The 27626-nt window shown below is 38.1% G+C and overlaps 3 protein-coding genes across 3 annotated transcripts in view; 1 reads left to right on the top strand and 2 right to left on the bottom strand.

The window, feature by feature from the left end:
- Positions 1–23015, bottom strand: part of LOC126373862 (serine/threonine-protein phosphatase 2A catalytic subunit beta isoform) — a 40334-nt gene extending 17319 nt beyond the window's left edge. The window contains exons 1-4 of the mRNA XM_050020212.1: positions 22734–23015; positions 12813–13022; positions 3751–4055; positions 1727–1912 (exon numbers count right to left, since the gene is read on the bottom strand). Coding sequence (XP_049876169.1) covers positions 1727–1912; positions 3751–4055; positions 12813–13022; positions 22734–22835 — 803 coding nt within the window. The 5' untranslated portion in view covers positions 22836–23015. The remainder of the gene's footprint in view (positions 1–1726; positions 1913–3750; positions 4056–12812; positions 13023–22733) is intronic.
- Positions 23016–23997: 982 nt separating this feature from the next.
- On the top strand, positions 23998–25953 carry LOC126373859 (guanine nucleotide-binding protein subunit beta-like protein). Its single transcript, XM_050020208.1, has 5 exons — positions 23998–24170; positions 24455–24663; positions 25040–25246; positions 25328–25579; positions 25683–25953. Exons 1-5 carry the CDS (start codon positions 24062–24064, stop codon positions 25863–25865), a joined length of 960 nt encoding a protein of 319 aa, XP_049876165.1. The 5' UTR covers positions 23998–24061; the 3' UTR covers positions 25866–25953.
- On the bottom strand, positions 25682–27536 carry LOC126373842 (diphosphomevalonate decarboxylase). Its single transcript, XM_050020182.1, has one exon. The coding sequence runs from the start codon at positions 27423–27425 to the stop codon at positions 26256–26258; it is 1170 nt and encodes a 389-aa protein (XP_049876139.1). The 5' UTR covers positions 27426–27536; the 3' UTR covers positions 25682–26255.
- Positions 27537–27626: the final 90 nt, after the last annotated feature.

Genomic DNA, 27626 nt, shown 5'->3' with positions numbered 1-27626 from the left:
TTGGTGAGCGTATTACCTTTTTTAAGTATCATAATAACCCTTAAATTACCCTAATAAACTGATAACTTATAACTACAAGGATAAACTTCAGAACGTTTTATTATACTGGGTAATTGCTTAAGACACTAGGAAAATTGAAACTACCCAAAATCACATTCTCTAAAGGACTCTCCAAGACTAACTCCGAATATTAGGACCAACTCCGACTACTAATACTAACTCCGACTATTAAGAATAACTCCCGACTACTAAGACGAACTCCCGACTATTAAAACTTAACTCCGACTATTAAGACTACCTCCGAATACTAATAATCGCTCCGACTACTTATACTAACTCCGACTACTAAGACTAACTCCTAACTATTAAACTAACTCCAACAGTACCACTAGACCAACATTTATATATAAGACAGTAAGTACGTCCGTATCATGGCGACATGTAACAGATGACTAACCTACACTACGTTGATAAACTTTTAAACCATTATACTTTTAAAAATGTACTGTTAAATATCACAATACTTATTCAATTATTTAATTTGTTCAATGTACGAGTCATTGTCAAATATTTACGATACACGTGTCATTCATTGTACTGTGTCCCTTGACATTGATTCACTTGACACGCTTCAAACCGTTGCTAGTATTCCTACGCAATTCTATTGAAATATAAGATTATCTACAGTGGTAACAAGATAATTCAATAAAGAAAAGTTGCTTTTAAAGTTGACGACAAATAGATACATATATCGCTAACAATATAATACATATGCACGTTGGTCTTGGCTATCGAAAGACGTAATATACGATCCAGAAGACCCGATTACTCTAGCTATAGAGGCGGCCAATCAGCTCGCGACAACAAACACTTCAGAACCCCGATACCGTCTCCGCCGGCGAGGTCTACGAATCTCATTCAGCGCATACCGCTATCGACCCACTAGAGTCGATTATATCTTTCAAATATAATCCTTTCAGACGACTCCCTCTACCGGGGTTCGCGCCCAACTGGGCATCTTCAGGCCTGTTGTCATAAATTATAGATCATTGTTGACCATTTAAGCGCAAAGGAGACATCCATAAATATAGAAAGTAGAAAGAAAGAAAAACATTTGTTTCCATATTGGACGCCACATTAACAAACTTAAATTTACTTCAAACAATAAGACAAATAATTAAAAATATATCAAACGCCTAAACTACTTGTGGAGGGCGTCCAAAATAAAAAAAAGGATCTCCTTCAGCATAAGGCCGCGGCGCTGGTGTTGTGGGAGACCTATCGTGAGCCACGGACATACCAAACTCAATTACGTACCTGTTGTACAGTCACGCCCGAAATAGCCAAGTGGGTGGGCAGAGCCACGCGTCGTTAACAAGTCGTTAAAAAACAGTCCTTTTATTCGATCTAAGATGGATGTCCCGTATCCGGGTTGCAGTCCTAATGCGTAATGATGATCTTAAGAGATTGGTACACAACATCCCATAGATTCGCGAAAGCTTTCTCCATTATGTATAATTGTATACATATAATACATGTCACCTTTTGAAACCCCAAGTTATCCCGTCGATTTCACCCGTTACAAATTTTTTTTGACGTGACTTATTGTAGATTTGCCGCAGATGGCATTAACTACTTGGCTGGACAAATGGGGAGCGCTGAAGGCACTCACCCGGTACGACGTTTAAGACAACCAATTGAGGGTACCCGTTACAATAAATGTTACCTGTAGCAGTAGTTGGGCGCTGAGAATATAGTGACGACGTTCCGGTCGTGGCACCAGTTGTAGCCCTCCATGACGAGCTGGTGGGCGCGCGACACCAGCGTCAATCCGTTGCTGTGGTTGAACGTCTCCGAGATGTCCTGGCCGAACGTGTAGCCGGCGCCGCGCGGAGATATGCCCCATCCACCTCTGTGGGAGATAAAACATAGTTAAAGCACATAATAACGAGTTCTTACCGCGTTTAAATGGGGATATACTATAGAATTATGATAATAACCGCGTAAACTTAAAACAATGGATAAAACATAGGTTTAATAAGGTATAGCGCGCCGCGAAACAAGGATTTTTTATATTGAGATGCTAACCTAACCGTCTGTGTGTCTTATAGGGAAGTCAAAGAATTGGTCTTTGATAGACTGGAATGGAAAATGCTGCACCGACAAGAGCGTGACTCTTAAATTGAAGGAAAAAAAACAAACAACACATCTCTCGCTTTCATTCATTCAATAATAAAAAATAAATCATAAGGTCGCAGGATCGAATCCCAGCACTAGCCTAAACCAATGATTGTCGAATTCATGTTTGGATATTTTGTTAACAAAACCTCGCAATAGACAAGTTAGTTTCAATCCAGGTAAACATTTGCGGTCTCAACTTTTCCTCGAAATAAAATTCATCGTCATCAATTTAAGATCCACTCTCTTGTCGGTGTAGCATTCTCCATTCTTGTCCATCAAGGGCCAATTCTTTCACTTCCTTATAAGACACGTTTGTTCATGTAAGCTCTTCATGGTCTTCTTATAGTCTTATCGGAATGAAATTAATTGAAAGAAATGGAGGTTTTGTTGAAGGAAATCGCATCAGAATGTGTTTTATCTACAACGAGTAGATAATGTAAAATGAACTAAGTTGATACAAATTGGTATGAATAACCAAGTTTACGCTGCTTTTATCATGTTTACGAACGACGTATCTCCAGACGTGTTGCGTCTAATTTCTCTAATAATATCTTGACAGGTCACACACGTAAGTTCAAGCTTCCTGCTCGGATGATAAGCGGTAGAGCGAGACAGAATACATGTCGTGACGTATAGTTATCATTTACTTGGATAAATAATTGGTCCACTTCACACGAAACGACCTTGGCTTGATTTACTATTGTCAAGAAACCTATCTATTAAAGATACGCAGTACTAGCATTGATTGTTTATTACTGGAGTATTGAAAAGTATGGGTGGATCAGCTTATCACTTATACAGGGTGTTAGTGACATTGTAACGAAAACTTTGAGGGATGATTCAGGCCATGATTCTGAGTTGATATCAAGTAGAATTTAGTGGCAAATGTGGTGGTGGTTTTTTTAGTGGTAAATCTATGCTCCCACTCCGTCCAGCAGAGTAATAAATAAGGAGTGTAAATTCTTGAATTTACGTAGGTACAAGTATGCAAATAATTAATAAATTAAATTGGAAAACCCCAAGACAAATACATTATGGATTCGTATGATGGATTACGGATTTTCCGACATTTGCAACAAATAGGAAAATTGTGCAATAAATATCATACTGACGCTACATTAACCATCTATACTGCATTATTTTCCTTTTAAAGTTGCATTTATTTAATGAAATATTGAGATTGATTATGTATTTTTGTTTGGTTGAGGGGAACCTTATGCCCAGTGACTAAGACGTAAGGTCACGAGCATTAATATGTATACACTTTGGTACCATGTCACATTAACTTTTTTGACAAATTGTACTGTAAGTCTCATTAAATGTCAAATATATTAGTGCGACAGGGTCCTAAAGTGGGTATATTATATTGCTCATGACTGTACATAGTCGTATGCATAGCATCTTATATCCCCGAAGAGGTAGGCAGAAATGTCGGTGGTAATGTGGAGGTACTCTCCAATTTCCTGTAGATCTATAGATCTGTTATTTAGTAATCAGAATTTTATAATATATTTCTGACCTAGGAGACTACCCAACTGAGAATTTAAAAGTAAATGTATCGTCTCATACCTGTCATCAGGATCGCTCCAGAGAAGGTCGCACATAGGCCCTTCATGGGGCACCTCCTGCAAGCGGTCGAGGGCGCGGATGTGGTCCAGCGTGTCGATGGAGGGGCTGAGCCCCCCGTGCAGGCAGAAGATCTGGCCGTCCACCAGCGCCGTCAGCGGGAGGAAGTCGAACAGGTCGGTGAAGTGCTTCCACACCGACGCGTTGCCATACTTGCGCAGGCACTCGTCGTAGAAGCCGTACACTTGCGTGATCTGTCGGGACTCGTGGTTACCGCGCAGGATCGTTATTCTCTCGCGGTATCTAACCTATAAACAATACGGGCACGTTTTAATATAAATATAGTTTTAATATTAGCGCTTAATCTAGCAGACACACATCACAACATTGTTATTTGAATTATTTTACCACCTTTTTGTATTTTATGTGTTCTTGCAAATAAATTGATTTGATTTGACACAAATTTTATTTTGGTTTGAAAAGTTAATCATAATCATCATCAGTTATTGCTTCCTTCTTACGGCGTCCTTCTTCTTAGTTAATTACTGGTTAATTTAGCTTTTCCTTACTTTTTTACTTTTTACTAAACGTGAAAACACGAAATTACTATGGAATTTGTATGAAAAAGCAACCTGTGACGTCACAGAAAGACGTGACAAAATGTCGCACTTATTATTAACAATGATTACATTGTTCCTTATACATAAGTTTAAAGAAAAAATAAAATGTTTTTCGTCAGTTTTAGATCTGTTTTTATTTAGTACCTAATCAGAATTTCATAATTTATCTTTCACCTAGGAAACTACGCAATTGTAGTGATGTGTGATAATAAAGAGTTTAAAAGTAGTGCCATCCTTCTCTAACGATAAGTACAAAAAAGAGATAGCTTAATATTAGAACTGCCAAACTAAATTATTGAGCGTGGCTCTGTTTGATGTGGCAAATTTTATTTGCGTTGTATTATTCATCATTTTGCTTTTTTTTGCATGAATCGGGTTAAGTCGGAACGGAAAAAGACCCGAGAGAAGCCGGGGTTACCGGTTAATAAGAATAACTGATTTATTCCACCGAGGCTACAGAAAGGAAATTGAAAGGATTAAATCTAAGACACGAGGCGAAGCGCAAGGGAGAAACCACTGACCTATTTTTGCCTAGAAAGGTAGTGAAGGTAACAATGAAAATAAGTGGAAAAACACTGTTCAATCACTGAGCGAATTATTTGTAAACAGTGGTGAAATTATGAACCATTCTCTTCTTTCGTATGGGTTGTGAGGTGATTACTAACCCCATCATCCCTGGTGTCAGGTTTATTATTGAGCCGCCATAGGCCCCTGACATGACTCATGTAACGACTACGTACTTACATCAGTAAGAAGTAACCGGGACCAACGGCTTAACGTGCCTGCCGAAGCACGGATCATCTTACCTTTTGTACAATCAGGTGATCAGCCTGTAATGTCCTAACCAAACTAGGGATCACAAAGTGTTTTTTGTGATCGGGAATCGGACCCAAGACCTCCGGGATCGTGAGCACCTCGCTCAACCACTGGACCAGAGGCCGTCGCGGTGTGTGAGCCATTAGCATTCAATGTTTTTGTGGTGTTTTTGGTCTATTACAGAAACGGCACGTAACCAGGTCTAAGTGCAACCAGTTAATTTATTACTTTGCAAGAAATTGATTGGACTTTTTCAGCTTATCGTACCTCTGACTACCCCAATTGGGCATAATCTTGAGTTTATGTTGTGTTATATTATAGTGACAGATGTCCTACCTACCTTACAATACATTCGTATTTTTCCTTATTCTTGTGTATAACCTACACAATTTTATTCACATGGTTTAATTGCTCTTCAAATACTTCAAATGACCTTGGCGAAATTACAACTTACAACTATGCTCTTTTCACAAAGATTAAACTAATGGCAGAATGAAAGATTCCGTACGACTTCACAACAAAAACTTGTTCTTTAGTTCTCAGAATTATGAAACAAAAACCAGTTTAGTATTCATTCGTAGAACTCCTATCCTACCCTGTTTTTTTTTATTTCTATCCTTTCAGACGAGCTTTATCAAGCGACTTATCAAAACCCAAAAATGAAGATAAATATTTGATAAACATAATAACGCTTCTAACGGTATATATGCAATTGCCATTAACCGGGCACAAATCCTGGAAACCACGCTATTTGGATCTATGATCCAAACATAAATTCAAATTCATGTAGCCGAATTATGTGGTTTAGAGCCCCAGCCGGGGCCAACCTCTGGTATTCTCAATCCTGAGAATACCATGTAAGTCACGCGTTCTCAGAACTGAGCTATCACCGATTTTCATGAATCCTTCCCTTGATTGTGCATAACAAACTCAAACTCACAAGTACCCCGTCCGTATTATGAGCTGGAATATCGATTGTGGATGTCTCATATTGTGGAAGAAATCCGCGTGGTGTACAATAATTTAACCCGGACACGACAAACAAATATTTCTTACCGTGTGGCCATGCGTGCGAGAGAGTCAGACTCTCTGCGAGCGCTCCCTTACTCTTTCGCCTTAAATAGACTGTGGGGGAGGGGGAATGTTTCAAATCAAGCTCGCTCAAAGTGCGTGATTAATGTAGATTTCCTGAAAATGGTATTATCTACTTTGCCGGACAAATGGGAGCGATGAGGGTTCTGACCCGGTACAAAATTTATAAAATTATAATCAATTTATTTATAACAGGCCTGAGGGCGCTTAGCCGCGAACCTCGGCTCAGGACGTCGTCTGAGAGGATAATATTTGAAAGAATTAATCGACCGTAGTGTGTCGATGGAGGAGCTCGATGGCGCAGCGGTAAACGCGCTCGGTCCGCGATTGTTGAAGTAAAGCAACTTTCACAGAGGCCGGTCATAGGATGGGTGACCACAAAAAAGAAGTTTTCATCTCGAGCTCCTCCGTGCTTCGGAAGGCACGTTAAGCCGTTGGTCCCGGCTGCATTAGCAGTCGTTAATAACCACCAATCCGCACTGGGCCCGCGTGGTGGTTTAAGGCCCGATCTCCCTATCCATCCATAGGGAAGGCCCGTGCCCCAGCAGTGGGGACGTTTATGGGCTGATGATGAGTGTGTCGATAGCGATAAGGATTGAACGAGTGAAATCGTCGACCACACCGGCGGGATCAGTATCGGGGTTCTGAAGTGTAACGGAGTATCCTTTCTATACGTTATTCTATGAATATAGACAGTGCCTCTAGGAAGCACAATACCAAAATAGACGAGCTTACTTGCCATTCAGGAATTTGTATTACTTAATTACGAAATCATACAATAAACCGTGCCGTATACGCTTACAATAATAATTTCCGCAGAAGGTATGAATAATATGAATAATAATATTTCATTTGGGTATATTCAGTGCACAATGTCGTGATAACAATTTGTTGATAGAAGAGCAACATAAACAATGACCGAGGCTTATCAGATACAGCAAGATAGCGCGTCTCACGTATACCTTCGAGAGGCACTCTTGAGGAAGTCATACTAACTAACTAATATTTTTTATTGTACAAAAATTAATATACCGAACATCGCTTATAAACTAATAATTATGTGCTCTACAAACTATGTAACATAAACTGCCTATATACGTCCCACTGCTGGGCACAGGCCTCCCCTCAATCAACCGGAGGGGGTATGGAACATACTCCACCACGCTGCTCCACTGCGGGTTGGTGGAGGTGTTTTTACGGCTAATAGCCGGGACCAACGGCTTAACGTGCCCTCCGAAGCACTGAATCATCTTACTTTTTTGGACAATCAGGTGATTCAAGCCTGAAAAGTCCTTACCAAACAAAGGACAGTCTCACAAAGTGATTTCGACAATGTCCCCATCGGGATTCGAACCCGGACCTCCAGATCGTGAGCCTAACGCTCTAACCACTAGACCACGGAGGCTGTTCACGGAGGGCTACAAACTATGTATTAAGAGTTAAACATCCATCTTAAGACTTCTTATTAACAGTGGCTGCAAGTTGTCTTTAAACCCGGGTGCTTTCTAGGACAGAGTGAACAGGCACCTTCTGGGCGAGCTCGCTCCATCTTAGGCCTCGTCAATGCCTTCGGGCAAGTCTGGGGCCAAGAGCAAACCCTTCAAAGGTAAAAAAAAATCATTGTCGCTTTCCCTTTGGGGATTACGGTATGTATGTATGTGTAATGGTTAACAAGCTGAGTTCAAAACCAGTCAAAATCAGACTTTTCGATTTAATTTTGATATAAAAACAAAATCCTTTATAATAAGACAATTTGGAGAGGATTCTCCTTTTATACGAAATCCTTACTTGGACATGAACCGTAAGGTGATAGGTGATCAGCATTACGGTCATATTGAGGTAAACATAAAGGTTAAATTAAAGTAATGGTTGCTTATAAGATAATGCGTCGAGTCGTGCGCAAATCTGCACGTCTTAGAACTATGATCGCGGCACGTGTAATGTTAGTTCGCTGGTGAACTGTGCCTTCGTATTGCGAAGCCTAGCCGTGTGTACATAAACGTACACACGACACTTTAAACATGAATCTTTTCTACTTAAACAGCACATCCCGATCACGTCATACAAAAATCTCATGCTTACCGTGTGTCGACTATCGCGTAAGCATAGAATAAGTAATAATACTACGTATAGAACGGCAACTCTCCGCTCCCCACCAGCGTCTGAGCTAGGTTTACCTCACCTCCCCTCGAACACAGTTTAAGGGCTTATTACACCTACCTGTCCGACAGGCTAAATGCGTCAAGGTCACGGGTTACTATGGTTACTCCCAAACAACTCGCTCGAAATCGTGGTTACCATGGTTACGCCCCGCCGATTTGCTATTAGACTACACGATCTGATCTGATGACGCATCTAGCCTGTCGGACAGGTAAGTGTAAGCCTTTTGAACTTGCATCGTTTGACGTCAGACGTCCCACACACAGATGCGCGTGTACGATATAACGTCAAAGTGTGGTGTCTGTGTAAAACGAGGTTGTTTGAATGAAGTGTCCGGGGTGTGGCGTAAGTTTGAACTAGACACAGTTCGAGCGCTCTCTCCCTTACTACTAACGTCTCTTTTTGACAAAAGTAAGACCCAGATGGGGAAACCTTGGCGCCCATTACGAATTGGTGCGGGGCGAAGAGTTACCGTTCTATACGTAAGTAGTATTCTTTTTTATTCTATGATTTCATGCAAAGATTCCATGTCCCATATTATGATTAAAGACGAAAAAATATATTATTTTGTATTAGTGAAATACTTCTTGCTAGTGTTCTGTCAGTCACTACACATTTCATAGTTTTATATCTTCTTAGATCAATCATAAAGCATGCTTCCGAAATATGCGATTCATAATTAATATCACCGATATGTATCATATTCGTAATTAATAGCGGATGTACGTACGTAATCATTAAAGTAACATATATACCATGTACACAATAACATAAATCCATTTACCTAGATTTATATACATTGATGTTATTACTATTAATGCTAAGCTGTATAAATGACAGCTATCAAAAGATCGTGCGCTTTCTTTCAAACAATAAATCAAAACGAATCATGAAATGGAATCTATTTCGTTCAATACTCCCCTGAATCTTTATGATCTGCTTAGCATAAAATGAATAGCTCTGATAAAAACTGCATTGCAAACAAGTCGTGACTTCATACAGTTGTATTAACTTATAACCAGTACTCAACTTAATTTATTGATCGAATAACGAACGACTTCCGTGGTCCAGTGGTTGAGCGTTGGGCTCACGATCCGGAGGCTTCCAGGTGAGAACATATTACAAAAATTACTTTGTGGTCCCTTTTTGTTTGGTTAGGATATTACTGGCTGATCACCAGATTGCCCGAAAGTAAGATGATGACACGTTAAGCCGTTGGTCCCGGTTACTACTTACTGATGTAAGTAAGTAGTCGTTACGTGAGCCATGTCAGGGGTCTATGGCGGCTCATAAGTAACCCTGACACCAGGTTTGATGAGGTTGGTTATCCACCTAACAAACCACACGATAGAAAAAGAAGATTGATCGAAAAGTAGTAATCGCAAAAGGATCGATTCCCTTTTATTAACCTCATGATTTTAGAGGCAACACGGGTTAAATCATACGAAGCAAATAATGTCCTATATACTGCGATCTATGTTGAGACAGGTCAGTGCACTGCAGTGAGACGTAGTAAATATAGCTTATTATGCAATTCATTCTTTCGTTTTAAAATATCAAACACTTTTGGTCTCACACTAGCTGTATTTGGACAGCAAGTGTTATAAATATCAAATAGCAAGTTTGTAAGGACGTCGGAACTGCCAAGGAAAAGTCAATATATTGTAGCATTCACACGAGACGCTAAGGTTACGCGGTCTGGCGCCGGGCCGGTAACAAATTCAAATTACTTGAAAAGTTGGAATTCGTGTACATCACATATTTAAGGGCTTATTACAATACCCAAACAGGTACATAGCTAAGTGTATATAGAGTTACAGAGTGTTGATGACATCGTAACGAATACCGAGGGGGATGATTCTCTGAAACTCAAGATTTGTGTCAGATTTTTTTTCCTTGGCCCCAGAGACTTGCCCGAGGCATTGACGAGGCCTAGGATGGAGCGAACTCGCCCAGAAGGTACCTGTTCACTCTTGTCTTAGATCGATTTGTTTTGATGTCAACTCAGAATCATAGCCTGAATCATCCCTTCATCATCCCAAGTTTTCGTTACGATGTCACTAACACCCTGTATAATATATTTCTCATACCCCTGCCGTGCAAGATAGGCAGGGACCCAAACACAGAAACATATCTTAACTACAGTATTATCCTACCAGCTAACACATTAATTGTGTTCCTCTATTACCAAACCAGTTCTCACTTTCATGCCTCTGCCTCTGGGCGTACATTATATACCTCTACCTACCCCTTCGGGGATACAGGCGTGATCTTGTGTTCCACTACCCAGCGAGGCCACGATGTATCGGGCCTTTTAAATTAGCCCTTGACATGTGTGTACCCCTTAAACTCATTATGTTCCACGTTTATTATTCACAAACGATCATTCCTTTTTTTTCTTTTCTTTCTTTTTTTTATATAGATAGTGTTTTTGTAACATTTTTTAGTAGTTATTATTGTGTGTCACAACATGACTAAATGTGCTGAGCGCTATAAGCTTTACTTCCATCGATATACTTACCACATTTATGACAATAAATTTCATTTCATTTCCCATTAACTCGTGAAGAATAATTTTCTCACCCTTCTATGTAGAAATTAGATTTCACCGAATTTGTAAGGAGTAGGATGAATTCGAATGAATTCGTGATGGTAATGTTCTGAGAACGCGTGACTTACATCGTCGGTTCGTATCCCAGTTCGGGCTCTGAACCATTTAATTCGAATTTATGAGTTTGAATTCATGTTTGGATCATAGGTAATTGATATCACATTTGGGGTTATGTATACTTTTTTACAATAAAATACCAGATAATATTTTAAATTTGTCAGAAAATAAATTTAAAGCTCATGTGAAGCTTACTTTATGTAAAAAAAGCTTATAAGATTAATGACTACCTAGATGATAAAAATGTCTGGTATTGAATGTGTTCCTCTAGTTATTAAATAACTTGTAATGTATATCCTAATTAAGACTCCCAGTCTGGGAGACTGAGAGTCTCATATCCCCATTCAAACGCGGTAAGAACCCGTTATTATGTGCTTTAATTATGATAATAACCGCGTAAACTTAAAACAATGTATATCCTCATTGGTTTTTAAAAGATGTGTTGCTGTTGCAGTTTCTTGTCATTTCTTCTCCTCAGCCATAACACCTTGCGAAATGACGTAAATTCAAAAATGTTACATTGACCTTCAACAAGTTTATCCATGATAATTACGTTGAATAAATGATTCTGATTTCTGATTTCACTTGGTTTCCAGGATTTGTGCCCGGTTAATAGGTGGATAAAAATTAGGATAGTTTCCAACTAGACGAATCAGTTACTTTTTTTTACTAAACGTCAAAACACGAAATTACTATGGACGGGGTTCAGGTAAACCTAGCTCAGAAGCTGGTGGGCAGCGGAGAGTTGCCGTTCTATACGTAGTATTATTCCTTATTCTATGGCTATGTTATGTATTAGTTGGACCAGAAAATGGTCCGTAATTAACCTAATGCTCCGAATATTAAATAAACTATTCGCGTTGGGGTCACAAGTCTTAACTAAATATTCCAAGAGCGTAATGGATATAATGTTGAACAATTTGACCCAGTTATATAAAGGACCTTTTCCGTAAAACAAATTTTAATGGCAATAATTTAGCCATTTACCTGGTTCATGAAATCAAAATCATAATTACGTTGAATAACGTCATTGATGAAGGTCAGTTTAACATTTTTGAATCTACGTCATTTCGCAATGTGTACATTTGGTATACACAGTTCACGCAAAAAAACAAACAAATTATCGTCTTCGCGTCAATTCTGATACATACCAACCACTTCCCTCGAAAAAATTCGAAAATTACGTATCTCATTTAAACCCTAAGTAAATGAGATAACAAAGGCAATGAAGCATGGCCTCTGTGGTCCAGTGGTTGAGCGTTGGGCTCACAATCCGGAGGTCCTGGGTTCGAATCCCGGTGGGGACATTAATCACAAAAATCACTTTGTGATCCCTAGTTTGGTTAGGACATTACAGACACCTGATTGTCCGAAAGACGATCCGTGCTTTGGAAGGCACGTCTCGTTGATCCCGGTTACTACTTACTGATGTATGTACGTAGTCGTTACATGAGTCATGTCAGGGGCCTTTGGCGGCTCAATAGTAACCCTGACGCCAGGGTTGACGAGGTTGGCCAATCCAGCTCACACGATAGAAGAAGTTGACTACAGCAATTGGGATATAGTCGTGAGCTTATATGAATAGGGGGGTTAAAATGGTAAAGTAAGTGCGCAATGCAAACAAATGTCAAATAGCAATATTGCTTTCTTAGATGAATTGCTTCGATGTGGCCATTTTAACCTCCCAGTACGTGTTAGCTTATGTGTACCTTGAGTGCAACGAGCAATGTGACCGTCTCGACGCTGTAGTATCCGCGGTCGACATAGTCGCCCATGAACAGGTAGTTGGTGTCCGGCGACCGCCCGCCGATCCGGAACAGTTCCATCAGGTCGTGGAACTGACCGTGCACGTCGCCGCACACCGTCACCGGGCATTTCACCTCCTGCACGTTCGACTCCTTCGTGAGAATCTCCTTCGCCTGTGAAAAAAGAAACAAGTGAGTACAGGGGGTTAAAAAAGCCACAGAAGCAATATTGCAATTTGACATATAAAGGTAAGTGCGCAATTCCAACAATGTCAAATGTCAATATTGCTTTTCTAGGCGAATTGCTTCTATGGTTTTCACGAAACGTCTAAAACAAAAGTTTTCTCTAGAGTTTGTATGGAAATACTGTCCTGTGAGATCATCAATAAAAGCAATTAAACGTCGTACTCTTTGTTACTTAATTCGAAAATAAGTCGTAAAGTAAAATGAGACTGATTTGATCATCTTAGACTGGCTTTTATTTCTTATCTCAGGAAATATCAAATAGCGGTAATGGTTTTTTAGATGAATTGCTTCAATGTGGCCCTTTTTAAACCACGCCCCCGCCCCCCCCAGTTCCCGCGCTCGCCGGTGTGATGCCAAAGTAAACAGGTTCTGTTGTTAGTACGGCTAGGTCGTGCTTAGTCCTTTACCGACGGGCAGTACTAACCGTGGATTATAGACCAAAGGACAATGTTAAAAAAAAAACCAAAGACGTAACGCAATCAAACCAGTAGTGCCATTCAATGAGTCGATTCAACCATAACTCATCGATTAGCAAATGTGGCGTCGTGATCCTCGAAAATCGATTTTGGGTTTTAGGTCGATTCATTTTGAGCATTGTCCTTGCAACTGAATAATGAGGGCTACAAGGGCTGGTGAGGTTATTGACCTTATAACCTAAAACACATTAAAAAGATCTTTATCATAAGCCTAACGACTATAACTGTCTATTCACTGCAGGACATAAATCATTTTAGGGCTTTCCTCGTCGATATTCGTTAGTGACTGAGTAAGTAGATTTTCTGAGTGTTTGATAGAACGGTCGAAACTGAACTGACCATCAGTGTAGAACTAAATGTCCTAAATACGAAGCGATAAACGCTAGCGGCGCGATCTGTACCCGCAAATGGGTTAAGTTTCAAAGGTCATTTAGGTACAAAAGCGGTTACAAGAAAGGACGTTCAATCATTTAAACGCGGTAAGAACCCGTTATTATGTGTTTTAATTATGTTCAATCACTTTATCGAGAAAAGATCTTCAAGCACTACAATTCCTAAAACGAATTAATGTCATTAAAGCCCCTAGTGGCAGTGTTTCGCGTGTTTGGAGATTTTCTCGCTGACATATAGCTGTCTACGAACACCCACACGCTGAACGGGTGCCATAACACGGGTGAATGATCGCTCCCCTCCCCTCGCCCCGCAAAGCTGCCGAGTTCCACATTGATAAGCAACCCTACAGCTTCCATAGCCACACGTCACACGTGGCTGAAACCTTTTATTTTTGTTTGAAAAAGCATGACGTAAGATCAACATTACTGAGGCCTCGTGGGACAATCTCTTTGAAGCCCAGACTGTCGCGAGGAATTAAAGGATATGCCGAGCCTAAGCCGAGCAGACACGTTCAAAGTCTCGAGGACTGAAATCCTCTCTAGACATTTGTGCTACTTTCTATCCATGACTAGACTTGACAGACATAATACATGACAATATCGTCGTCCTAGTTTTGATACTGCGTAATTTAAAATTGTGTGATTTTATGTGGTTAATAGCAATAAGCTCGTGCTCTATGATGGGATTTAAACATAACTGGCGACGAGTGGGTGTATATATTGCACACCTTTGCCTAGACCTTATGGATAGAGATTAATGCAGAATGTATTGTTCGGTGTGAGTTGTTAGGTACAGCGTTATCGTAACTGTATTATTTTAAGCGCAAAATTGACTTCTATAGTAACGTGATTAAATTTTGTCACGATCATTTTATCGATTCTGGCGGTATAATTATGTCGTTTTGTTGATTTATGCTAATATGTGAACCCAAATAAGTCATGTCGTATAAGTCAAAATACGAACAAAATTTATTGATTTCGACAAAATCCATTTCCAATCCATTTATCGTTAATTTTATCACGTTGCGCATGTTAGCCCTGCTTGTGACATGTTTTTAGTCATTGGCACTGATTCCTGCGGACACCTCCCAATTTTAAGTTATACCTGTCGTTTTCTTATCCAAAGAAAAGGACAGACGATTAACATAATATGTTAATTTTAAAATGAATGAATAACCTTGCGAATCACATAAGTATCTATATGCAACCGGTTTGACGTGGGTTGTGTTATAATTTGGTCGGAACATTCGCTAAAATTGTGAGGGTTGTTTAAATTTCTACATAAAATTGACGTGTGTTTTATAAATTTTATGCCTGTCGATTACTCGTCCATATACTTTTTGACGGATAAGAAAATTACAGAGGATAAGCTTAAAATCACGTGAGGAGCTCGGTGGCGCAGCGGTAAACGCGCTCGGTCTGCGATTGTTGAAGTTAAGCAACTTTCGCAAAGGTCGGTCATAGGATGGGTTACCACAGAAAAAAAAAGTTTTCATCTCGAGCTCCTTTGTGCTTCGGAAGGCACGTTAAGCCGTTGGTCCCGGCTACATTAGCAGTCGTTAATAACCATCAAGCCGCACTGAGCCCGCGTGATTGTTTAAGGCCCGTTCTCCCTATCCATACATAGGGAAGGCTCGTGCTCCAACAGTGGGGACGTTAATAGGCTGATAATGATGATGATGAAGCTTAAAATAAAATTAGATGGCGTGTACTTGAATCAGCACCAATATTCATGCTAACACAATAGTTTATAAAGAAAAAAAGTGCATTCGCAATGTTCGCTGCCAAATGACCCTGGTTCATATATCCGCAGAAGTTATAAAAATTAATAACGAACGACCTCCCAAGTTTATTCATAAAATTATTTCGTTTCTTTCGAATAACTTCACGAATAATAAAGCAGAAGCAATGTGTTTCCTATTTGAATAAGAATGTTATGCTCCAGTGTTTTGGGTTGAGACTCTGTTGGTTTCTTTCCCTAATACGACAAGGCTGTTTGTATACTTTAATAACATTACGTGATGTAGGTACCTACCTATTTATTGTAATTACGTTTGTTGTAAACATATTGGAATCATTCCGTATTTTATATATGCGTTAACCTGCAGCCTACGAAATGGAAAGTAATAGTATTAACTACGGTAACGAGTACTAATATGTATATGTCGTGGCCAGATCATAGAATTGTTTTTTTGATACTTTGATACCAAGTCACATTGGATACATGATATTACTCATGACTGTACACCTAACACAATTTCATTTCTTATAGTGTGATAAAAATGAATGCGTAAGTTTCGTATGTTATAAATAGTTATAATGTTATTACATTATGCTAAATTATAATCGATAAACTATCGAATATAATATAGCGTAGCTAAATCATTAGCATACCAAGTACATCATTGTAACAAAATTTTAATAATTTACAATACTTAATAGGTACAAAACTAATGTTTTCCTTGTGTCAATTTTAAAATATTAGTAAAACACACTAGTGGTAGAATTTATAAACAGAATACTAGTACCTAAACTTCTACTTCTATCGTGTGGGTTGTGTGGTATCCACCTCACAACCAACCTTATCAATCCTGGTGTCAGGGTTTAGTATTGAGCCGCCGAAGGCCCCTGACATGACTCATGTAACGACTACGTACTTACATCAGTAAGTAGTAACCGGGACCAACGGCTTAACGTGCCTTCCGAAACACCTGATTCGCAGTGGAGCAGCGTGGTGGAGTATGCTCCATACTCCTCCGGTTGGTTGAGGGGACTAAGTAATCTGTTAGTAGGTAGATATTTCCGTAAAAAGTATCGACGTAAAACGAAATCCTTAAATAAACGATGATGACGCGAGGAACACCTTTAGAATAACTAATTAGCAGTTATTAGTAATTAACAGTCCTTCTATAGGACTTGATTCGATACATAAATGTTGATTCGCTTCTACTTCTGAAGAATCTATCCATAAACATGTGTATTTTGGGAACAGTTCTGAGTATATTCTATGGAATTTACAAGTTCAAGGTTTTAGAATAGAAGAATTAAAAAACAACCTGTTCTCTAGCACTCACGATAAAATAGCTATCAAATCTACAGTCGCCAGGTCTTTGATGTAATTTAATTATACATGAATTATACCCACACTAGTCATAAAAAAAAATTGAATTGAATGTAAGTGGACCCTGTGAAAATCGGGATAATGCTAGGGAAGGAAAAAAAAGGAAACGTCTCACAAGTTTATATTTCGTAAGGATTATTAGAAAAATATTAAAAACTAGTATTAGGAATAAATAAATCCTATTACAGAGGTATTATAAGGTTTTTAATTGGGTAGTTAATTTCCTAAGTCCAAGATAAATTATGAAATCCTGATTACTAAATAAAGACAGATCTAAAGGTGACGAAATACGGTTTATTTTTTCTAATAAAGTGATGATAATAAGTGCGACATTTTGTTACGTTTTTCTATGATATCACATGTTGCAATATCGTGTTTTGACGTTTAGTAAAAAGTAATTGATTTGACTAGTTGGAAACTACCCCATTCTTAATGTTAATGTTCTAAATTCAAATTTAAAATTTAGTTAAACTCGCGCGTAAAACAAATCTGGAGAAAGCTTTTTATTCAACAGAGTGTATTATGAAAGTTAAATTAATTGATGTAGGTAGGTATAATTTATGTTACTATAGGTTCAATGTGAAACCTACTGTGAATGCGCGTACTTTTGGCGCCAAAACGATGTATACTACCTACCTAAAAAAAGCCCATGCAACCTGTTTCGCGGGAAATTATTAGCAACGCTTATTTTTTAATGTGTTAGCAAGGGTAATCCCTTAAAATGTAAAGTACTAATGGATTCCTAAAAAGTTTAATTGGGTCAGGTTCTGCCAAAAATACACCACATTTACAAATCTGGCAACATTCGGCTACCCTAGTCGGTGTTTTTTATTTTAAATTTGGAATAACGTAAGCAGGTAACCCTGAAAGTTTTATCTACACAATTCATTCTCAACACATTTCTCGACTCGATTCCTGCAGACACCTAATTTTATTTTAAGTTATACCCGTCATTTTGCTATCCGCCGAAAAACAAAGGGACCGATGATTGACAACTGTTAATTTTAAAATGAATGAATAACCCGGGCGAGTAAGATAGGCATCTTGCTGATATGCAACCTGCTTGACGTGTGCTGTCAACGTAATTCGGTCGGAATATTAGCAAATATAAAATTTTGTGACGGCTTTTCAAATTGTTTAAATTTGACGTGTGTTCCATAAATTTTATGCCTGTCGATTACCAGTTTAGCGGAGAAGAAAATGCCAGGTATAACAGATAAAATTAGATGGTGTGTAAACGTAACCAGGTATTCTTCTTCTTATCGTGAGGGTTGTGAGGTGGAATACCAACCTCATCAACCCTGGTGTCAGGGTTATTACTGAGCCGCCAAAGGCCCCTGATATGGCTCATGTAACGACTATAACTTATACTTACATCAGTAAGTAGTAACCGGGACCAACGGCTTGCCTTCCGAAGCACGGATCATCTTACTTTCGGACAATCAGGTGATCAGCCTGTAATGTCCTAACCAAACTAGTAAAGTGATTTTTGTGATATGTCTCCACTGGGATTCGAACCCGGGGCCTCCGGATCGTGAACCCAACGCTTAACCAATGGACAAGGGAGGCCGTTACCAGGTATAATAATAGTAATATGAATGCATTCACTAAATCTAAGTGTTGATTAATCATGACTAATCATGAGAATGTTAATTCATCATTGACTCAGCCAATTTCATTCACTAATGAGATAGATATATACATATATAATCTACATACATATGTGTATGTGCTATTACTGTTATGAATGGAATACTTTGGCTAACGCCTTAAACATAGACGTATTGATTTCGTTATTTTTAAATACAACTGAATTAAATATACCCAGTAGGTATTTTTCCCGTGTCTTCTTCACCTATAATTCATTGATTTTCCCTAAATTCGACTTCACTAAGTTATGGAGCATTAATTTAAAACAGCTCCCTAAGGTGAATTCAGTATTAATACAAGTAGGTATAAAGTGAATTATCTATAAAATTGATTGTTCACAATTACTCACAAATGAATCAACAACTCTATTCTGCAAATAGGTAATTCTATTGTAATAATTAAGTGTATCTACAACAGTGTATACATAGCTCCTGCGCTAAACTGGGAGCAAATAGAAAACATCGAACACTTTCACCAGGGATAACATGCGCAAAGTGATAAAATTATCGATCGATTCAAAAAGTTTTGTCGAAATCGATAAGTATGTTTTTTCTCCTAACATGCCACGTGATTTTGATCGTATTTTGACAGAACAACATGACTTATTTGGATTCACATATTCTTCAGGTGAATTACCAACCTCATCAACAACCCTGGTGTCAGGGTTACTATTGAGCCGCCAAAGGCCCCTGACATGACTCATATAACGACTACTTACATCAGTAAGTAGTAACCGGGACCAACGGCTTAACGTGCCTTCCGAAGCACGGATCGTCTTACTTTCGGACAATCGGGTGATCAGCATGTAATGTCCTAACCAAACTAGGGACCACAAAGTATTTTTGTGATATGTGCCCACTGGGAATCGAACCCAGGACCTCCGGATCGTGAGCCCAGAGCTCAACCACTGGACCACGGAGGCCACGGAGGTGGTTCACATATTAGCACCAATCTACATAACGACAATTATATCGTCAGAATCGATAATATGACCGTGACAAAATTTTATCACGGTGCGCATGTTAGCCTATGCTAGTTTCTCAGGGCATCTCGTATAATCCATCAGAAGGGTGGGCACCCTAATATGATCAACAATATTGGACAATTGTTATTGGCGATAGGCCGATCCCTTGTCACCATAAATTCCATCATATCCATTGTAGGACCTCATATCAACAGTGGCTGCAATTTGTGGCTCTGCCCACCCCATTAGGGATTACAGGCGTGAGTTTATATGTATATGCGTGTATCTATAGCATAAGTGCCTTCTTTAAAGTAAATATTTATGCAACATTTTTTACACTATCAGCACATAACCTTCAAGAGGCATTGCAGGAGTCAACTGTTACCAAATAGATGTATGAGTAAATCTGCAGCTTTAAACAAATGATTGGCCAATTAGCGAGCGAGTGCCACTGCAATAACACATGTGGGAAGCCCAGACTAAATATAAATATTTATACCTCCCTACAAGAATAACTTAGTTGAGCTGATACTTTTACTGTCAGTGTACTTTATTCAACTTTTTATGAGTTCTTTCACAATAACATTGTTCTTTGAAGTATGTAGATATAAAAATAGAGTAGGTATAAAAAAGTCTGCCATTGTTTTGTTTACAGATATAGGTATTATCTTTATCCAATTTGATATAACTTGATAAACCGAATTAATTTATCAAGAACCAAATGTACGAATAGTTACAATTCTTACATTGTTTCTGGTAATCTGTATAATTCAGTCTTAACAATGCTGTGTTAGGTACAGACATGAGCAATATAATGTACCCACTTTAGGACTCTGTCGCACTAACATATTTGACATTTAGTGAGACTTACAGTTCAATTTGTCAAAAAAATTAATGTGACATGGTACCATATTAATGCTCGTGACCGTACATGCTTTATAGGCGTAGATTACGAGATAGTGAGATGAATATACCAAGTAATTACTACCAAATGGTAGCTATAGCCTGCAGAGGACATTGCTATCATTAGCTAGGTCTATTTGCATGAGTAGATAAGATAGCACCTATTGATCTGAAAGTTATAGATTTGCTAAGATAACAGCTATAGAAAATATATTACATTTGTGTAAAAATATAAATGAATAAACAGTACTATGTAACCGGTGAGCCTATGAAATCTTTGATGAGAGTGGAAAAAGCGAAAGTGGTGTGTCAGGATCGTAAGTGCAAGTAAGTGGAAATCTGTTACTTCTGAATGGGAAATAATAGTGATCTGATCTTATGTAGGTATGTACTACTGATGTACTTATGGTTCAACATTTGTGAGAGGCTATGCAGATTCTACCTTGCTAAAAATAAATTGGCATTAAAAAAGCCTATCAACTATACACTTAGTACTTAGGACCTAGTGGACTAATATAAGAATTTTTTTTTTCCTGGCTATATCTGCAATCAGTATCTTTTTTTCTTGTTTACTATGAGCAGATTTGATATAAGTGAATTGTCAGGTAGAGTGTGTCTTCCAGTGAAGACAGCTACTCATAATTAGCTAATCTATGACCACTCATTCTTCTGAATGCTCCAGTACATCCATATAAGAATTAAAACATAAAAAACTAACTAGGTAAGCTGTTGTTTATACTATGAATAGTGTTCAATGAAGCGTCCAATTATTTCACCACTCCTTTAAACCTGGGAGGTTAAAAAGACCACATCAAAGCATTTCATCTACCAAACCTGTATTGCTATTTGACATTTCTTGACATTACGCGCTCATTTTGAAGGTGCTGCCTGTTTTGATAAACTATTCCATCAGAATTTCGTTAATGACGATCTAATTTGTGATAATATTGCCCACACCCATAGTGATACATGTCGTGTTGAGCATACATCGTATCAGACCCACCTAATTAACACATTTAGCGTTACATCCTCTCTGATACACAACAGCCCACACTCATATATTAAACATATATAACTGTTATTGAAAGGTCATAGAGATGTGAATATTGCTATAATAATTCAGATTCTATTAATACATACATAAGAAACATTATTGGTAGACTACAGAGTGAGAGAAACAACCCTCTTACATTTGGAAAATCAATATAAGCTATTTAAAGGTATGAAAATTTACCTACTGATCAATATTCTTCTTTTATAAATAATGAGGTACTAAAGTAGATAGGAACAAACTATCTGGTAAAAAAGATACTCCTTATATTGTACCAAAGGAGATCTAACAATAAAACTACTCATTCCCTCCATTTCCCTCAATGCAATTACATTAAATGTCATTGTTCTATCTATGTAGGAGTACAATGCAGTTAGAAGCTTTCAATGACTTTCTACATCACACACACATGCAGACAAGTATTACAGTCCCTAGTGCATAGTAATGCATCCATGACAGTCAATATACTGTGCCTATAGGAACCTGTTTACCCTGCTCTAGTATTACATTGTAAACTGTTAATTGTAATAGGTATATGGAAGATTTTGTAATAATTATAATAAAATATGAATAAATGATATCTGAAACTTATTGCTTTAGATAAGAGTAGGTACTTGAAAAAAACCGAATTCATACAGTGTACCCACTAAATGAATAAGATCACTGACAGATATGCATACAAGGACACATCAATATATTCGTGAATTGTTGATTACAGTGAATAATAAATGATTAGAAGCATTTCCGCGTCCCGTCTATAAATATCCTCCAACCAACTAGGTATAATATTCAACCTGGAGCCCCCAAGCTCTGCTGGGTGTGGTAGCGACAGATTTGCGATATTTTATATGGTTCTATCGGACTAGAGCACGTTATCCAAACATCCTCAGCTTCCCAAAATGATTACCAAACTACAACCTCCACTAGAAACAGCTTACATACGCGTTCGTTAACCGCCTATGTAGGTATATGAATCATACAACATATACGTACCGACTTGTACCAAAATGCACACAGCATCCCCAAAATCGATTACAAAACAAATTCTACACAATCTAATATAAAATAATGAAGTGCCTTACCTTGTCGCATAACGTTTTGACTTGATTTTCTGTCAATTGCTTGCATTCATTTAGCTGCTCTATCCATTGATCCAGTTCCTTTAGTGACGCCTTGTCCTCCATACTTTGAGTCTGTGTGATTAACGTACAAGACGTTAACTTGGCGTTGAAATGTCTTTAACTTTTCAATGTCCACAAAACCATGCGAATTAACTATTTTACACTATACCCAGAAAACTGACTTCGGCAGACACTTTACAAAATGGCGTAGGAACTACTTGCGTGACGTCAATTTTGGTCCAAGATTACGGTCCCCCTAGCGGATATTCTACGAAACTCATCATGATGCGAATTAATCGGTGCGTTCGTGAATTTTCTAAACTGCCTCCTTCGATCGAAGACTTCCTCGAAATAATTTAATATAATAAATTGCATTTATCTTTCGACTTGTTGGCATTTAACTTGAAATATAAATGAAAATCAATAAAGTTATATAAATCCGTAGAAAACAATAATTTACCTTTATAGAACCAGAAGGAACTATTTTTGCCTTGGCCATTGTTGGGGGTGTCTCGACAATGAATTCCATTTAAAAGTATTGTTTTGGATTATACACAAATTATGATATCTCTTAAATTATAATTGCATAATAATTTAACAAAAAATGCTGAAATATGTCAAGACAAGATATTCAACTTCTCAATTTTCTTTTGAATTTTGTTATGACATAATGTTTAATTTCTTTTTCTAAGGCAATCAGAAAGAGTATTTATTAGTGTCACGCTCTAAATTTATAATATATTTTTTAATTTGATTATATTTGAACGCATGCATTCCGTGGCGTTTCTTTGTTCTTGTAGCAAAACCGCGATACTTTTGTTTCTCTTTGTTTCACGATGAAGCGTCATTAGTTATCTCTTTCTATTTTCTAAAATGCTACTGGAACTACCAAGAGTTTCCAAAAATACCCAATAGATGTCGTTGCTACTCACCTTAGAGTTGTGCTAAATACTAAATATGAAAAAAAAAAAATTTAATAGTTACAGCATAATAGTTACTACTGATGTTATTGTTATCATGGAATAAAACTGTTTGATTTCATAAAACGTTAACATTTTCAGTAACATTTAAAAATGAATAAACGCTTAAGCTTTTTATTAATTATGTGTTTTTCTTTCAAGTTTAATATAGCTATATAACAGTTCAACTGTTATAACAGTTAACTGTTTTTGTAACACATGCTGCGCACCTCTAGCCCTTCCGTTTCCTACTTTGAAGAATTGTCAAAATCCGGTCTTTTTATTTCGTTGCGTGTCGGGGCTTGGTTGCTCGCAGGGAAACTGTGAAAAATGACTGAAACTTTGAAGCTCAGGGGTACCCTTTGTGGCCACAATGGCTGGGTTACCCAAATTGCTACAAACCCGAAATACCCTGACATGATTTTGTCTTCTTCCCGAGGTAAGTTTATTTTATTGCACTAACCTACACTTGTTTCTATCAAAATCCATTTTCATCGATAAAAACTATATTTAATCTTTTCTTTTATATTCACGCAATGATAGATATTAAACATTAAATTGTAGTTTAGCTTATATTTCTATCCTATATTTTAATATGATGATACAAACCTTTGCCACGCGATTCCTGAGCGGCAAGCGGATATGGGGCTGACATTTTTATAACCACAAAAAAGATTACAATTAAACGTAACACGAGACTAATGTAACTTTGATATCTTTCAGACAAGACCCTTATCGTGTGGAAGTTGACCAGAGACGAGACCAACTACGGTGTGCCTCAGAAGCGTCTGTACGGCCATTCTCACTTCATCTCGGACGTCGTGTTGTCTAGCGATGGAAACTACGCTCTGTCCGGCTCGTGGGACAAGACCCTGCGTCTGTGGGATCTTGCTGCTGGCAAGACCACCAGGCGGTTCGAAGACCATACAAAGGTGTGACAGAACTTTTACTTTTGATAGGGTTATAATGCCGAAACAGGCTGAAGAAATAGTGTATGCGCCTATGCGAGGCAGAAGACCAGTGTTGTGCCTTTGCGAGGCAGAAGAGTTCCTGTTAGCTAACCAGGCACAATGAGGCTCTATCTTTGCTGCTTGGTGTAAGTAGTTGCATGTAAGCCTACAACCACTTGTTCACTTTTTATAAAAGTAGTCTAACATTGCACTTGATATCACATTATCTAAGTATTTCACAACCTTTGTAGGTCATGTTATTACTTTGTAGTACATAATATGCCTAGCATTATAAAATGGTACACAGACGACTAATTTGTGCTAAGTAGTCCCGCTGACATTATTTTCTGGTGTACAGGATGTCCTCTCGGTGGCTTTCTCTGTTGACAACCGTCAAATTGTCTCTGGCTCCCGCGACAAGACTATCAAGCTGTGGAACACCCTTGCTGAGTGCAAGTACACAATCCAAGATGATGGCCACAGTGACTGGGTGTCCTGCGTCCGCTTCTCACCCAACCATGCCAACCCCATCATTGTATCTGCTGGATGGGACCGCACTGTCAAGGTGAGTAGTTAACACATTTTAATTTTATACACAATGGCGTGATATTGATTATATGATTTTAACCTTGAAAAATTATCACAGGTTTGGCACTTGACTAACTGCAAGCTGAAGATCAACCACCTTGGTCACTCTGGATACCTCAATACTGTGACTGTCTCCCCTGATGGTTCTCTATGTGCTTCTGGAGGCAAGGACATGAAGGCTATGCTGTGGGATCTGAATGACGGCAAGCACCTGCACACCCTGGACCACAATGACATCATCACAGCGCTCTGCTTCTCTCCCAACAGATATTGGCTCTGTGCTGCATTTGGACCTTCCATCAAGATCTGGGTAAGTTCCTACAACTATTCTCTAACATTTAATTGTAACCTATTTGATTTTATACTTATGGTATAAAGGAAAGGAAGTTTAAACTTTTCTATTTATTCTACAGGATCTTGAAAGCAAGGAGATGGTTGAAGAGCTCAGACCAGAAATCATCAATCAGCAACAGAATTCGAAGTCTGATCCTCCTCAGTGCCTGTCCCTTGCCTGGTCTACTGATGGTCAAACCCTCTTCGCTGGATACTCTGACAACATCATCAGAGTCTGGCAGGTGTCAGTCTCTGCACGATAAGAAGTGCAGGAGTGGTGGTTTCATTTATTTTTGTGCTGAATACATGATACAAGTGAGGATAAAAATAAATGGAATTGTTATAAGATAATGTAGTCTTTTCATTGTCTGATCTCCTTTGTAAAGAATGACTGGTTTGAATGATGTGAATGTTATCTTTGACAAATCTTATTGTAAGAATATTCTTTATTATAATGTAAATAAAGTAAGTTTATTTTAAATACAGTTCATTTTCCTTTTAACCACATACAATTTCCAAGATATACATTAACATCAAGTACCCAAAAAACATTCAAATAATAAAATTAGTATACTGTTTTCCCTTACACAATAATTGTTATCCCTTATACCTGTTTAAAACCTAAAAAGTGACAACCTTAGCTGCTACTATCATCAACTTCGAGTTATTGGAAGGCCCAACTCATTTAAAAGATGAGATCCATCAGTTACTTCTGTAGGGCCCTCTCCTACTTTAGTATAAATTACATATTTTATTAGATCACTTTCTTGAGGCTGAATAGATAACCCCCTCAACAGTTCAGGGTTTACACTTGCTGAATTAACACTGAGACCTGTTACATATTTATCTGGTGTTGAAGATGGAAAAATGTGTTTGATGAGAGACAAAACTTCAGGAACATCTTTCTCAAGTAAATACAAACATGCATTTGGTCCAGCATCAAATGTATATGCTACCTTCACTGCACCAGAAGCTTGATTGTAGCCATGAATCAATTCTATAATTTTATATGAATTTTCTTTAGTGTAAACAAATGGTGGGTATGAATCCAAGCAGATAGCATGAAACTGATTGCTTTCTTTCATAGTTATTTCAGCAAATTTTTCAAAATTTCTCTCTTTAATTGCTTTACATATTTCTTCAGTTCTCTTAGGTACACAATGCTCAACTCTGTATTTCAGTAGATCAGATGTTTCAACAGATATTTTCATTCCTTTTGTAGAACTTACTTTCTTTTTTGTGTCTCCAACAACTAGAATCAGTGCTCTCATTTCTGGCCAGTGAGATGAATCTACAATCTGGGTAGCAATAGAATCTGTTCCATCAGGTTTCACACCAGCGTGCCATCTTACAAAGCCGCCGAACACGCTCCTACAAGCACTTCCTGACCCCAATCTCGCTATTGAACTCACATTTGATTTCACTTTGTATAATTTAGCCAAAGCACTCACTAAACATGCGTAACCAGCTGCAGAGGAAGCAAGCCCTGCAGCAGTTGGAAAGTTATTTTCTGAACAAATATGCACCTTCCATGTTAAAAAAATATCATCAACACTTTTTTCTGAAGCTGCTCTTGATTTAATTTCCTTTAAACAATTCTGTAGTCGTGTGTTGATGAATGATTCTTTCTGCCCATTCAACCATATCTCATTCTCGCTGAAATTGGGGCTAGCACATACCGAAGTTTTAGCACACATTACACCAGTATCTAAAGTAGCACTAACGGAATCATTTAACGGTAATATTAATTCCTCATCACGTTTACCCCAATATTTTATCACAGCTATGTTCACAGGTGCGACCACTGTTGTAATTTCTGCCATATTCTTTTAAATTAACGAGGTGTTAATTTATTTAAGGAAATATATTCAAATAATCCGTCCTGCCGCGAAAATCTCTTTTCTAATTTAATTTGACAAATCCAAAATTTCATGTGTCAAACTTACGAAGTGACATGAGAAGAGTGAAGTTAGCCGCATTTCTGATCTCTTGGATATAAGCGAAGGAATAGCACTATCAAAATA

The sequence above is a fragment of the Pectinophora gossypiella genome, chromosome 16, assembly GCF_024362695.1.
Source record: "Pectinophora gossypiella chromosome 16, ilPecGoss1.1, whole genome shotgun sequence".
NCBI classification, from domain to species: Eukaryota; Metazoa; Arthropoda; class Insecta; order Lepidoptera; family Gelechiidae; genus Pectinophora; species Pectinophora gossypiella.
Note: the sequence above shows the minus strand (reverse complement) of the source record. Positions and strands in the feature narration are given on the sequence as shown.

What these genes read in the sequence shown, in the direction of transcription:
- LOC126373859 (XM_050020208.1), top strand. Translation starts at nt 24,062, where the DNA reads ATGACTGAAACTTTGAAGCTCAGGGGTACCCTTTGTGGCCACAATGGC. An exon ending in GGTTCGAAGACCATACAAAG is followed by an intron (nt 24,664 to 25,039) that starts GTGTGACAGAAC and finishes TCTGGTGTACAG; the next exon opens with GATGTCCTCTCGGTGGCTTT. An exon ending in GACCTTCCATCAAGATCTGG is followed by an intron (nt 25,580 to 25,682) that starts GTAAGTTCCTAC and finishes TTTATTCTACAG; the next exon opens with GATCTTGAAAGCAAGGAGAT.
- LOC126373842 (XM_050020182.1), bottom strand. Translation starts at nt 27,425, where the DNA reads ATGGCAGAAATTACAACAGTGGTCGCACCTGTGAACATAGCTGTGATA.